Source organism: Mixophyes fleayi, chromosome 3 (assembly GCF_038048845.1).
Source record: "Mixophyes fleayi isolate aMixFle1 chromosome 3, aMixFle1.hap1, whole genome shotgun sequence".
NCBI lineage: Eukaryota > Metazoa > Chordata > Amphibia > Anura > Limnodynastidae > Mixophyes > Mixophyes fleayi.
This window is the reverse complement of record NC_134404.1, coordinates 8,440,515-8,456,374: the sequence shown is the minus strand read 5'-3', so window position 1 is coordinate 8,456,374 and position 15,860 is coordinate 8,440,515. Positions and strand designations below refer to the sequence as shown.

General features: G+C 37.3%; 1 protein-coding gene across 1 annotated transcript in view; it reads right to left on the bottom strand.

Annotated features, from left to right (window-relative positions):
• The window catches only part of LOC142142551 (vomeronasal type-2 receptor 26-like), a 42,282-nt gene that overhangs the window by 2,452 nt on the left and 23,970 nt on the right, over window positions 1-15,860 (bottom strand). Inside the window, exons 3-5 of the mRNA XM_075200430.1 lie at window positions 7,195-7,254; window positions 5,535-5,744; window positions 3,366-3,489 (exon numbers count right to left, since the gene is read on the bottom strand). Of these exons, the coding sequence (XP_075056531.1) occupies window positions 3,366-3,489; window positions 5,535-5,744; window positions 7,195-7,254 (394 nt within the window). The remainder of the gene's footprint in view (window positions 1-3,365; window positions 3,490-5,534; window positions 5,745-7,194; window positions 7,255-15,860) is intronic.

The following is a 15,860-nucleotide window of genomic DNA, read 5'->3' as shown; positions in this document are numbered from 1 at the left end:
TCGCCTCCACCCATTTCCTTTCCATCTTCTCTGTTCCCTCTCCCATAATGCTTTCCTAAATGAAGCTAATCCCTGCAAACTTGCACTTTCCTTTTTACTTTCAAACATGCACTAAGCTACCCTACTCTCAAGAAACCATCTCTGGATCCGATCTAAATCCCCATGCGATGGACAATCCAGCGCTGGTGCTAGGGTTCACGGCGCCCTAGGCAAAATAACGTCGCCGCCACTCACTCCCTGCCCGCCCCCGCCCCCCGCCCTCCGCTCACCCCCCACTCCACCCCCGCTCACCAGATAAAATAATAATTAATTAAAATTAATTTAAATGTTACTTACCTTTTCTTCCTCTAGCTGCTCCTCGCGATGCATGCTGAGAGGGGAGGGGAGAACTCAGAGGCGCCGCCGGACAGACTATCACATGATCACTGACGTCACTAGTGTGAGATGGAAAAACAGTGGCGGCACCCCGCCCTTCTCTCCTGAACCGCTGACTAGATTAGAAAATCTAGTCAGCGGCGCCCTGCAGGTCCCGGCGCCCTAGGCAACTGCCTAAGGTTGCCTAATGGGAGCGCCGGGCCTGGGACAATCAGTGTTCAAGCAGGGTCTAATAATAAGCCAAGGGCCACAACATGAATCAAATAGAAGGTAACAGAGTATCCACAGGACAGGAGCTGGTCAGCAATGTGGTACACAGGACCCTATAGCCGGCAGGGAGGTTAAGCACTCCATGCTTATATACTAAGATGGACCAATCAAAACAGAGCAAACTGAGTGGCCATAGGCAGCCTCAACAGGCTGTTAATTAATAAATATGCAAAGCACACGCACCCGGCTGTCAAGGTTGCAAGAGGCTCTCTTAGTGTCCTCTTTGACTGCCCTCATCTTCACTCTACACATCCAATACCTTGTTCTTTTTTCACTCAGGACATTGCGAAAGCCTTATAATACTTTCTGATTATCTCCCACCATGACTGCTGCAACCTCATATCTGGCCATCCCCTAAGCTATCTATCTTCACTATAATCTATCCTAAATACTAGCTTTTCTTTCTTGCAGTGCCACATCTGCTGTACTACTCTGAAAATCCGTGCACAGATTCCCAATATCATTGATTTAAGATACTCACTCTAACTTCACTCTTAACTAACACTTTCCCCTGATACATATCTGTGTCAGGACTTAGAATCCTGGCCTCTGGTATTTTTGAAACTTGGTGCAGTACACACTCCCACCAGAGGTGCTGCTCTGTTCTGAACTGTTGCCGTTCCAGCAGTGCCAACGTTAACATCATTCTCCAGCAGCAATGAGTGCACCTAGCTCTTGGCTTTATTAGTCTACTTTTCACAACCATCAGTGCTGGTTAAAGGTTTTTTTTCCAGTCATCTGTCACTTCATGTCACTATATGTTTGCAGATAACTAACACTGATTATGCTGTACGATGACTACTTATTTAAGACTGTGTTTGGACTTAACCAAACTATGGGTCTGATTCATTAAGAAAAGTAAGGCAAAAAAAATGAGTAAGTTTTTTCTCCTGGACAAAACCATGTTTAAATGCAAGGGGTGCAAATTAGTTTATTATTTTGCAGATAAGTACTAGTTGTTTTTTCATGTGGCACACAAATACTTGATATCTTATTTGTTCACTGAATATTAAAGTTGATCTAGGACATGCTCTGCCCCAATTATAAATCTGTCCTCACATTTTAAATTTGTCTCCCCCTCCAATGCAACATGGTTTTGTCAAGGTTCAAAGTTACTCAATTTTCTTGCTTTTACTTCCTTATTGAATCAGGCCCTATATGCCTGCTGATTTTCTTAAAACTGAGATTAGGCTAAGACCATGCTGCATGCAAACCATCTCACTGAACATGCTATGTGGACCTGATCATGCTATTTCAACTACTTCCAAGACTTCAACTGCTGCCAAGACCATAATTTTCTGCACTTTCTGGACATCTACTAAGTTTATTGTGTCTCCATGTCATACTTCTCTTGTGTCATGTGGTTGCACTATAGATAAGACTACTACTACTATGTGCTTAAGTCCTGGGGGCAACTGGGTACTATTGAGCATGTAGGGTGTATCTCATTAGGGCACATATTCTGAGCGCAGCCGGCGATCAGAATATGACTCCCATATTTTGGATTTGCTTACGCCTGAATTCAAGCCATGGATCATATGATTTGTGCCCTGTTGAATTCGGGTGCAGGCCTCTGTAGTACTCAGGTGCTGCAGGTACCTGTCAGCACCCGCTGAACCTATGGTTCAGGTGACATCACAGCCGTTTGATCCGCCAGTTCTCTAGAGTGTTTGAAAATAGGTTTAAAAAAACAACAACATTTGGGGTCTACTCGCCTATTGCTATTAACCCTACTACTACAAGGCTAGTTATGGTTGCAGCAAAAACAGGGGGGGGAAATGTGTGGAGCCCCCCTGATCTTACAGCAACCAGCAATACGCCAACTAGCCTGTGTGGGTGGCACTATAGCAGTGGGACATGTCGGCAGGGGTCCGGCTTGCATAATGACAATCCACCCCCAGGCTGTTCAACACTGACCTGGATTCGCTAGGGTGTGGGGTCCACAAGAAAACTGTCCGCCCCTTCCCCCATTTAGGAAGAGCCAGCCATGTGCTGAAATACTAGTGCTCTTCCTATACCCCTGGGGCAGTGGGTGGAGGGTGATAAAATGTGTGTAATGTGTGTCTAAGTCCAAAGCACAATTTTAGTTTGTGGAACTACAAGTTTCAGCGAGCCTGGGCTGCCATTAGCAGCCTGGGCATGATGGTGCTTGCAGAACAATTTATACTGTATAGGGTTTTCCCACGCTGTAATGGAAACCCTGTACAGTATAAACAGACCCCTGTTTATATTTCATTCTGCTTCGTGTGTTCCTCCATGGAGGAACAAAGTTCGTTCTTTCATTAGGGATTTTTCTGCCAATTGAATTATTATGGGATTCTTGGGACTGAATCCCAGAAGATTTTTCAAGCCATTTTGGAATATTTTGGGGTCCTTTGGACTGAATCAAGAAGATGTTTGTCATCCACGTCTTCACCATTCCTTCTCCCACCCCTGCTTGATACTAACAGCTATCAGTTCCCAGTCCTCACTTACAGAAAAGGGCACCAGATAGATAGGTAAGACCTTGAACTTGTTCTATACATGTATAAAGAACCAAGGGTAACCCAGCAATTGAGAGTTGCCTGACCAGAATTATCTAGTAAGTGGGACATGCATCTTATATAGTTATTTTAATCAAATATTTATTTGCATTGGATATTAGCTACAGTTGAATGTTAGAGACATGTATGTTTATGTGTCATTTAACAAGATAAAACATATTTATTTATATATCATACCAGTCACATTGGATATTTCTCCCTCTGAACACAGGACACAGTTATAACAGCAGGAATGTATAGAAGAACTCGGGACTTTTCTGGTCCCTGGAATACAGTTTTCTGAACACTGAGACTTTGGAATCTAGAAATAAATAAAATATCCATGAAATATTATTTACTGTGATTTTTAAAATTGAATATACTATACATTATATAATCCACCTATATCTAAAATAGAGGGACGTCTTACTCTGTTATACAGACACGCTGCCCCTCTCATGTCCTGTCACTGCTCTGACACTGAGTACTGCAGCAGAGGAACACTAAGACATCATCATCTAGACACAAGTCCATCTAGTTCAACCTTTCATAAGTTCTAATTGTATCAATACAGAGGTAGGACAAACAATTCTTCTAATGGGACAGTTACCAATTTATCCGGAAGGGGGTGGTCTGTCACTTTTTGACCCCCAAAATTTGAATCATATAAATTTACTGAATAAATCAGTCTCATAATGTCGTCTGTTAGTTATAGCTACAGATACCATTTTTTGTAAGAAAGTCATCTGATTGATTTCTCAATTTGATTTGTAAATTTGTCCCTCATGTGATAAGGAAATCAATAACTTAAGTAAAGGACTCCTTCCTATACTCACGGGGATATTTTTCTATTTGCAAATAATGACCCTTCGTCCTCTGTATGGTCCTTGGTAAGAAAAGTTTATTATACAAATATATTGATCCATATTACCATTCAATTTGTATTAATCAGGTTTCCTGCCCCTGAACTGTAAATCTCCTGTATTTATGTTGCAGTGAGGAACCAAAAACATGTTCCCCATATGTAAGATGTGGTCTAACTGGTGACTTATACGATAGTAATAATATATTTGTATAACTTTTCCTCTTTATGTATCTTGGGACTTAAACGTTTCTGTCCCTTTTTATTCCTATGTCCTTCCCCATCTCAGTTATCCCTGTGATATCCTTTTCTAATGGACTGTTCATCTTTCTGTGCTCCTGCACACTAGGGAAAGTTTTTGGGTAAATGAGTATTTTTATGCACATCAATGTCATTGTCAGTCTACACTTTCTTAGTGTCATTTTGCAAATATGTTTTAGTGTGTGAATAATATTTTAATGTGTATTATAAGAAATAAAGCACCCCCTACTGTGAAGTATAAGAATGATAGAAGTCACCTCAATGTTCCATGAACTCAGCCTGCATGCTCACGGAACTCTTATACCCATATATTTCACATTTTGTTTAGGTTTTAGATCTTACAGATGTAGTGTATACATTTTTAGGCTAAAAATCTTCACCCTCTTGGCCAATTTTAACTTCATGGCATTTACGCATGAGGAACGAGGTAATGGGGAGACACCATCATTATATTGTCTACCCTCCCCGACCTCCAGCACTGTCTTATCTCTCCTCTTATGCTATATAATAATATACCGACCGGTGATGTCAGGATCTTCCTTCTGCTCTCGTGTTCCATGACAATAGTTCCTAATCTGTACACACCTGAGCCCCTTTTCTGTATCTAGGCTTAATATACATGTTTTTTCAATGTGATTAATTCATTAACATCTATAGTCTTATAGGTGTTATTAACTAATGATGAGGCCTAATAAACTTTACCCGGTCACCTGACCATCAATCGACTATAAGCTTGACTACGGTTTTATTTCCAAGGAGCTCTCACCATCCCTTAAATGTGAATACTCCTTCAATAATCATATATTACTCTATAAAAAGAATATAAATCCAAGAGATGGAGCCAACCAGACCCAGTCCCATGGTGAGTATAGTGAGGGAGCTGGAATAGGCAGCTGAGGATCATATACATAATCAGACCCAGGAAAGCTCTAGATGTTCATCAGCATCTTTTAGTCATTAGATTTTGTTTTCTTCTTTTTTAGGGAAAGAGACAACAGTCAGACACATGGTGCCTTCAGGATTTGGTTGCTAGTTGATATGTAAGGTTCTTTAATCTTGGACAAGGATTGGGACATTCATTGGAAGCAACAGGAAGAGACAAACCACACAAAGAGCTTCCCAGTTTAAACCGTCAAAGTGAAATGATTATAGACGTCTCCATTACATCCATACAAAACATGACTGACATTTCCATAGAAATAAAAGTACATTTTCCAAATAAAATAAATATATTCTACTCTGACCTCATTGTTTTTATTCTTCCACACAATGCTATTCAATTTGATAGAAAAGTTCTTGTGATAGTTCCTTGTAAATCCAACATGATGAAAAATCATGGATCCATTTTCTATAGCTTTCCAATTCACAATTTTGTACCGTACATCAAAATCTCCATTTTTATCAAAAAACGGTTCACCATTAGGACGTCTCTCATTATTCATATAACGATGTAGCTGTGGAATACAAACAATGTTTCTAGGAATTTCACTGTGTTCCAAGACAAAATAACTACCTCACCAGTATTTATATCACTAAGTATATTCTCATCTCCCCTCTCATTGTCTCTCTGTAATCGCACCGGGAGGTGAAATCATGGTGACTAACAGATATCATATTCACTTGTGCAAGAAAACATGCTTTGATGCACTTAGAGAGTAAACAAGATTTAACTTTTATTGTATTATATGGGAAAAAAACAATATTATTTTACTTGTTTAAAATTCCTAGTGAAGTAGAAAATAAAGTAATACTTGAATAGAGAAAGAATAACGAGTGATTTAGAATGTGCCAGTGACTATCTTCTGTCAGGCGCCATCTCCGCACTGACACTTGGTGCAGGAGACGGACACCTCCATCTTCTCAGCAACCACGTCCCGTTGCTTAGCAGCAGGACGCTATCTCTGCTTACCTGTCTGCAGCCAGCATGTGTTACCGCCAAAATCTCCCTAACCCTATCAGGAGGCACCTTAGGGTATATAAAGCAGCCTCTGACACATGTCTAGTGCCAGAGTATTTGGTCTTCAGCCTTGCTCCAGCGTTTGTTCCTGTGTTGCTGTTACTTGGATTCTGACCCGGCTTGTTCCTGACTTCTCCTTCGGTTCCTGATTTTGGCTTAGACTGATATTTGGTATTGACCCGGCTTCCTGACCATTCTCCTGCTTCTGATTTGGCTATATCCGTTCCTCTGGTTGTGACCCGGCTTGTTGACTACTCTTCCATCCTGCATCCTGGTGGGCTGTCACTGCTGCCACAATTGTTACCTCGCCAGCTGATACTGAGGGCCGCGACCTGCGCGTCCCTTGCAGCGAAGTCCATACCTCCTTGCGGGGGTTCCTGGTGAAAACCAGGGGCGTGTTAGACTCCGCGCCTCAGTACTCAGTAGCGCCAACTGCTGGCAGGTATCATCAATTTCACAGAGTAATTCTGACATCTTCTTTTTCTATGTCTCACATCCACATGTCACTAATCTTCTACTGCATTATTAGCCGCCATCAAGAATGTGACGACTAGTGATGTAGTCTTACTGTAGTGATGAAGATTACTCCCCTGTAAAACCCACAGCCCCACCTCAATCATCTAAGCCCTAACACTGTTCTCAGTAAGGAGGTGCAAGGTTAGCAAATACATATGTTATTGGGAGGAGGTGGGAAGTTCTCAGACCATATTGATCCCAGCAGCAGCTACTGATATTCAATATTTTTTTAATGAAGCCACGGGATCGAAGGCCCTATCTGACAGTGGCAATTTATTGGCCAGGTCAAACACAACCACACAGAACTACAGCGTTACTAGATACTGGTGCAGAAATATCACTATTTCACCTCACAGGGATCAGAACATACACAACAGGCACACTGGGATGCTTTGGAAGGAATAGGGGGACAGCAGACAAGGACAGCTAACATTCACTGCAGACTCTGAATTGGCAATGGTCCGATATTCAAAGCACAGGTAACTCCCTACCTGAAAATAAGTAAACATTGATATGTTTATATTTGGATAATTCTCAATCAATTGAGATAGATCCCATAATTTAAAATTATTAAAATCTACAAATTGGTAGAGTAAGCTCAACTCTTTATTTTTCCATTCTTTTAGATTCCTAGATGCTTGACCATTTTGAAATTCTGGATTAAATACTAATGGTAAGAAAAGAGAAATTAGAAAAAATAATTAGCAGAGAGTTTTAATCTTCTGCTAATTAGTCTATATGCTTTACATACCGAGTATATCATCTTCATCATCATCTTCATCATTTATTTATATGGCACCACTGATTCCGCAGCGCAGTACAGAGAACTCATTCACATCAATCCCTGCCCAATTGGAGCTCAGAGTCTAAATGCCCAACACACACACACACACACACAGATTCTCTTTAATATCTTCTGAAGATCCATTGGATTACTATGTATCAAAGCTATTAAGTAGGTTTCTGAACTAAATGTTTGTTCTATAACCCTGCTGGTATATATATTAATTCCTCTTATGCAATCAATTGCATATCTGTAATTTTCTGCTAGATTATAGTCTTTTATGTTTGGCAGATTAGTCCTCCTTTATCTAGGGGTTGTTGTAGTTTTATCATAGACATTCTAGGGCATTTATTTGACCATACAAATTTCTAAAAATCTTTATTTAAAATTTTTATATCTGTTTTAAGAAGTATTATTGGTAGCATCTGAATGAAATATTGTATTTATCATCTTAATAAGATCTTCCTAAATAAGATATTGGTAAATTTTTCCAAGGTGAAAAATACCATATTATTCTATTACTTATTTGTGAAATATTTTCTGCATATAGCAGTGATGGATGTGGCCGAATATTTAAACCTAAGAATTTCAATGTTCCTTTTGACCATTTCAATGGAAAATCTCTCCTCTCCTTGCTTCTGGAAAGAGATCTCTGTTTTATTGTAACTTACTAAAAAGCCTGTGATATCTTCATATTCTAATAGTTTCTGCTTTATAAAAGGTATAGCTTCCTTTGGATCATGTATATAAGGTAAGATAGCGTCTGCAAACACTGATATTTTAAGTTCCTTTATACCAAATTTTATTCCTTTCCAATCACTGATGTTATTCAGATGTCTCAACAGTGGAACTAAAGCTATATTAAAATGAAGAGGTGGTAGAGGGCTCCCTTGTCTTGTGCCTCTACTCAGTAGAAACGTTGTAGTGTTTCTATTATTGATAGTCAAATAAGCTTTCGGTTGATAATATGTTCTAAAAATGTTTAAAAAAGTGGAGCCAGAGTGTTAAAACTTAAATATCCTCTTCAAACGGGACCATGTTATGTGTTCAAAAGCTTTATCTGCAGCTAAACTTATTATTATATTATATTTTTCTTTATATTGATGAGATTTAAACATTGCCAATATCAAGTGTCTGACATAATTATCAGAATGTCTACCTTTGGTATGTGCTGGATGTAAAAGCGTAGACAATATCTCTTGTAGTCTAGAAGCTATAATTTAAAATAAAAGTTTAAAGTCTTGATTCAATAGAGATATTGGTCTGTATGACTATATCAATTAACATAGTAACATAGTTGATGAGGTTGAAAAAAGACACCAGTCCATCAAGTTCAACCTATTTTGGATCCTGCACTTATATTTGAAATTAATCCAGAGTAAGCAACCGCCAATCTGTTTCAATTTTGAAAATCCCCCCAGACTCATTATTGCAATCCAATTTTTACCCTATATCCACTACTATCCTTTATTTTAAATTAACGGTCGTATCCCTGGATACACCTTTCCGCTAAAAATTTGTCTAACCCTTTCTTAAACATATCTATTGAATCTGCCATCACAACCTTCCCTGGCAATGAATTCCATATCTTGACTGCCCTTACTGTAAAGAACCCCTTCCTTTGCTGGTTGTGAAATTTCCTCTCCTCTAACCTTAGGGGATGACCGCGTGTCCTGTGTATGGTCCTTGGGGCAAAAAAGTTCCCATGAAAGCTCTCTGTATTGACCCCTAATGTATTTGTACATAGTAATCATATCTCCCCTTAGACGCCTCTTTTCTAAAGTAAACATGCCTAAACTGGCTAACCTTTCCTCATAACTTAATGACTCCATACCCTTTATCAATTTTGTCGCCCTTCTCTGAACCCTTTCTAGTTCCAAATTATCTTTTTTATAGAGTGGTGCCCAGAACTGTACTGCATATTCAAGATGAGGTCTTACCATCTTACCCTTGCATCTATGCCCCTTTTTATGCATGCCAATACTTTGTTTGCCCTTGCAGCTGCTGCTTGACATTGTGCACTATTGCTATGTCTACTGTCTACGAGCACTCCCAAATCCTTTTCCATTATAGATTCTCCTAAATTAATTCCATTTAATTTATAGATTGCGTTCTTTGTTTGATCTTGGAATAACAATCATTCCTGCAAACTTAGCATCTTTTGGTGCTTGATTTCCACTTATTATTGAATTAAATAGTTTTGTCAAATATGCAGTAATATGTCTAGATAGTATTTTATAGTATTCTGCTCCTAGACCACCTGTTCCAGATGCCTTGCCATTAGGCAGAGACATTATAAGTCTTTAAACTTCTATTTCCGTAATTGGAGCTTTTAGTATTATCTCATTCTATTTCCGTTAATTTTCTTAGTTTTTCCTCTTGTAAAAAATTGATTCCACTTTGTGTATTATCTACTCAGATTTTTTATAACATTCTAAAAATGCCTTAGAAATTTTTTGAGGTTGTAAGAATTTTTTTTGCGTATCAGTTCTAATAGCTATTATATGTTTAGGGGACTTTTTAGTCTTTACTATATTTGCCAACAGTTTCCCTGGCTTGCTGCCCCATCAATAGAATGTATTCCTTTGGTATTCAATATTTCTTTGTGCCTTTTCCATACACAAAGTATTATATATAGATTTTAACTGATTATATATTTCCATATTAACTTGATTGTTTTCTATCTATAAAATCCGCATATGCTTTAGTTCATTCCTGATTCACAGCAAATAAACGTTGGTTAATAGTTCTCCTTTTAAGTGCTACATAAGCTATAACATGACCTATTAATACTGGTTTAGATGCTTCCCAGAATAAATGAATATCTTGTTTGTGTTCCGCATTATGTTCTGTATAGTTATATATACACCTTTATAAAGAAAGATAGATTGGGACTATTAGGTGCATAAATATTGACTATAGTATATTTTTCCTATTCAATTATAAATCTTATCAATAAAACGCTTCCCTCTTTGTCCATCTTTATATCAACAATAGTATATTGTATATATTTGCTAAATAGTATTAACACCCATCTTTTTTGACTTTGTAGGAAGCTTCTTTTTATTCTGCAATCTAGTTATATTTCTAAGTATTAGGGTCTCCCTCCTACCAATGTGTTTCTTGTAATAAAACAACATCTGGTCTAAAACGTTTAAGTTGTTGTGTTATATTTTTCCTTTTTAATGTTGTTTTAACCCTTCTACATTCCAGGATAGAAATTTTATCTCCTCTTTAGCTCTAATATTTTCTTCTTCTTCTTTAACTACAATCATTATTTATCATATAAAAACTTCCTTTATATAACCATTTATTATGTCATTTTTACCTTATCTCATTAATTAAACCACAATATCATCACCATTTATTTATATAGCGCCACTGATTCCGCAGCACTGTACAGAGAACTCATTCACATCAGTCCCTGCCCCATTGGAGCTTACAGTCTAAATTCCCTAACATACACATAGACAGACAGAGAGAGACTAGGGTTAATTTTGATAGCAGCCAATTAACCTACTAGAATGTTTTTTTTGGAGTGTGGGAGGAAACCGGAGCACCTGGAGAAAACCCAAGCAAACACGGGGAGAACACACAAACTCCACACAGGCCATGGTTGGGAATTGAACTCATGACTCCAGTGCTGTGAGGCAGAAGTGCTAACCACTTAGCCACCGTGCTGCCCAACAAGAGGAATAGTGATACAAAAAAAATGTGCTATAAAAACTTGTATACAACAAATAAATATATATAAAGTATCTGTTTCCTTTATCCATAGCAATCTCTATTTTACTTCTTTTTTTATGTGGTAACTTCTTCCACCGTCCATCTTGTATTATATTGTGTAAAACATTTTATAACACTTCAATCATCCCAATTTAAAGTTAAACGGCAATAATAAAAATGTCATAGTAAACAGTGCAAGTGATATACATTAAATGTATATATTATATCTATTTTTCTTATCCGTGGCAACCTCTATTTTTTCTCATTTTTTATGTAATAAATCATAAAAAGAGATTTCTGCAGCTGACCAAGTTGCGGATTATTTAACTTTATTCTTAATGAAACCTTAATTTCTTGATATTTACACAGTTTATTTTTATCATAATTATATTTTATTAGTACATCCATATGTGTTGTTTTACCTCTCATATTGTGTCAAAATCTACGTTATTAATCATTTAATCCATACTCAATAACATTTCCTTTACTTCTTTTTTATCTTCTTCTTTCGTTTTGTGGGCTTTGTCTGTTTGAGACCAGGGGGTAAATGTATCAAGCTGGGAGTTTCTGGCGTGTTTGAAAAGTGGAGATGTTGCCTACAGCAACCAATCATATTCTAGCTATGATTTTGTAGAATGTTCTAAATAAATGACAGCTAGAGTCTGATTGGTTGCTACAGGCAACATCTCCACTTTTCAAACCTGCTGGAAACTCGTAGCTTGATACATTTACCCCCAGGAATATTTAAGCTGAAATTGGAGTATCAAAATACATCACTTCTCCATTATGAATGATCCTTAGTTTCGCAGGATATATTAACACAAATCTAATTCCCTTAGTAAACAGTTCTTTACAGACCAGTGATAACTCCCTCCTTTTTGTTGCCACCTGATAAGAGAAATCTTGAAATAACAGGAGTCTACCTCCTTGATAAGAGAGTTCTGAATGTTTTCTATGTTCTTCTAATAATCTCAATTTATCTGCAGAATTTAATAATTTCATTATAACAGGTCTTGGTCTACTTTGTTCCATTTGTCTTTCAGGACCTATTCTATGTACTCTTTCAACAATTATAGGTTTTTTGTTTGTATTTAATCCTAAATCTGTGGGTGGCCATAAAGAAACAGTTTTCATCAACTCTTTAACTTTAACCTTTTCCGTCAAACCAATAACCCTTAGAATATTTTGTCTGTTTCTGTCTTCTAGATCTTCAATTTTTCTTGTAGGGCTTTAATTGTTGCTTCGTGAGAACCCACAAGTGTATTTTGGAGATTATTTGTTCTGTCCCAGTTATACTGTAGGAGTAGTTAGCTATCTGTGTTAAAGCTGAGTCTATTGACATTTTGAGACCTGATAATTTTTGATCTAATAATGTTGAAATTATTTCTGTTATTTTTTGTGCTCTTCTAATCTATTTTGAACTATATTTTACAGGGTCTATTACTGTATCTATCGTATCTTCTAACATGGATACTGAAGGGGAATTAGATTGTTCTTGAGTCCCAATTGATTTTTTTTTAGATTTTGTATTATGCCCCCTCGCCCAAGTTTAGACTGTTTTGCAACATATTTTTCCATTTCTCTAAAATATTGTATCACAGAGATAAGTGTTCCCATAATACATTTCCATATACCATTCAATAATTTCTCAAGAAGACTTATTAACCATAAAGTCTCTTAATCACCTTATCATTCATTTTTTATATCTGTATAAATACATATGATCTTTTATCTTCTTTAACTTCCAGTATATATAGATTTTCTTCTGATTTCACTCGTATATATGATTTATTCTAAATAGTACTTTTCCATTTATCTTTCAAAACTATTTTTTTTACACATCACTCTTCATAGTTACAAATACACAACTTCTCTTTTCTTTCCTTGTTTTTCAATTAGCTAGTGTTGTCTTATAATTTTTCAACAAAAGAATTACAATCCCTATATTTTCAAGTATGTCGCTTATCTGTCTGCAGCAGCCAAAAAGATCTGCAATTGGGTGCTTACCCCATCAATTTCCATTCGCAATATATCAGCTTGTCTTGTTATCATGCATCAGCTCATCAGCATATAGACGTCTGTCCATCCAATGTGCAACTACCCTGTCTGCGTATAACAACTTCCACCTCTTAAAATACAATCTTTCCCAAAAATAAAAATTTAAAAAAAAAAAAAAAAAATACAATCTTTCACCAACCTTCAGCTCAGTTGTGTCTCACTGATATCCTCTTTCATGTTTTTTTAATAGTCTGAAATATTTCTCATGATGTTGTAAATGCTTTTTTTTTTAAAGTAGAATGGCCCTGTTCATTGTAATTGAATAACTACCAATAAATATCCCTTTTTATTCCAACTTCACAGTGTCAAAGGAAACACATTTTTGCTTGAAAAGGAGAGTCATATACAGTATCCTACTACCACCTCTACCAGCTGTAAGCCTCTAAGTATCCTACTATCCTACCATGTATCCTACCACCTCCAAGCTTCTAAGTATCCTACTATCCTACTATGTATCCTACTACTACCTCTAAGCCTCTAAGTATCCTACTATCCTACTATGTATCCTACTACTACCTCTAAGCCTCTAAGTATCCTACTATCCTACTATGTATCATACTACTACCTCTACAACTTCTAAGTATCCTATTTTCCTACTATGTATCCTACTACCACCTCCAAGCTTCTAAGTATCCTATTATCCTACTATGTATCCTACTACTACCTCTAAGCCTCTAAGTATCCTACTATCCTACTATGTATCCTACTACCACCTCTAAGCCTCTAAGTATCCTACTATCCTACTATGTATCATACTACTACCTCTACAACTTCTAAGTATCCTATTTTCCTACTATGTATCCTACTACCACCTCTAAGCCTCTAAGTATCCTACTATCCTACTACCACCTCTAAGCCTCTAAGTATCCTACAATCCTACTATGTATCCTACTACCACCTCTAAGCCTCTAAGTATCCTACTATCCTACTATGTATCATACTACTACCTCTACAACTTCTAAGTATCCTATTTTCCTACTATGTATCCTACTACCACCTCTAAGCCTCTAAGTATCCTACTATCCTACTATGTATCCTAGTACCACCTCTAAGCCTCTAAGTATCCTACTATCCTACTATGTATCCTACTACCACCTCTAAGCCTCTAAGTATCCTACTATCCTACTATGTATCATACTACTACCTCTACAACTTGTAAGTATCCTATTTTCCTACTATGTATCCTACTACCACCTCTAAGTATCCTACTATCCTACTATGTATCCTACTACCGCCTCTAAGTATCCTACCATCCTACTATGTATCATACTACTACCTCTACAACTTCTAAGTATCCTATTTTCCTACTATGTATCCTACTACCACCTCTAAGCCTCTAAGTATCCTACTATCCTACTATGTATCCTACTACCACCTCTAAGCCTCTAAGTATCCTACTATCCTACTATGTATCCTACTACCACCTCTAAGCCTCTAAATATCCTACTATCCTACTATGTATAATACTACTACCTCTACAACTTCTAAGTATCCTATTTTCCTACTATGTATCCTACTGCCACCTCTAAGCCTCTAAGTATACTACTATCCTACTATGTATCCTACTACTACCTCTACAACTTCTAAGTATCCTATTTTCCTACTATGTATCCTACTACCACCTCTAAGCCTCTAAGTATCCTACCATCCTACTATGTATCATACTACTACCTCTACAACTTCTAAGTATCCTATTTTCCTACTATGTATCCTACTACCACCTCTAAGCCTCTAAGTATCCTACCATCCTACTATGTATCATACTACTACCTCTACAACTTCTAAGTATCCTATTTTCCTACTATGTATCCTACTACCACCTCTAAGCCTCTAAGTATCCTACTATCCTACTATGTATCCTAGTACCACCTCTAAGGCTCTAAGTATCCTACTATCCTACTATGTATCCTACTACCAGCTCTAAGCCTCTTCACCAGTTCCCTTTTTCAAACTTTATTCCAACTTCTAACCATGCAAATACAGCAGATATCAGGACATAAACATTAATTTCTAGTCTTTTTTTCTCTCTGTAATTGTCCCATCTGCAAGCAAATATTATAGCATATCTAGAAATTTAAATTTCACTTCAGCTTCATCATATAAAAGAAAACAGCCTCTTTACTGAAAAAGAATAGTCAACACCTTACTGCTACCTCCAGCGATTTAGGTCACCTCATGCGTGCTCCTTTACAGGAGCCTCATCACTATATGCCCATGCTTCGGCCTTTATTAATCCGGACATAGCAGGTGTTAGGACACATAAATCCTTTTTATAATTTATTTTTCCTCTGTCTTGACTGATGTAACAACGTGTCTCTGTGCTTTGACTGCCCTTTTGCCATCTGTTTCTCCTTCTGCCTTTCCTATTTATAAATAAGTGTGGCTGCGTACCTCCATGCTCTGACTTACAGAGTAAGATTCTGGTAATATAAAGTAGGAAGTCGGTGTCTTCATACTTACACCCTTCACCTACTACTATCCCTTTCTCTTTGATAATTTTGTGGGTCACTCTCTCCTGAAGCTGTACCG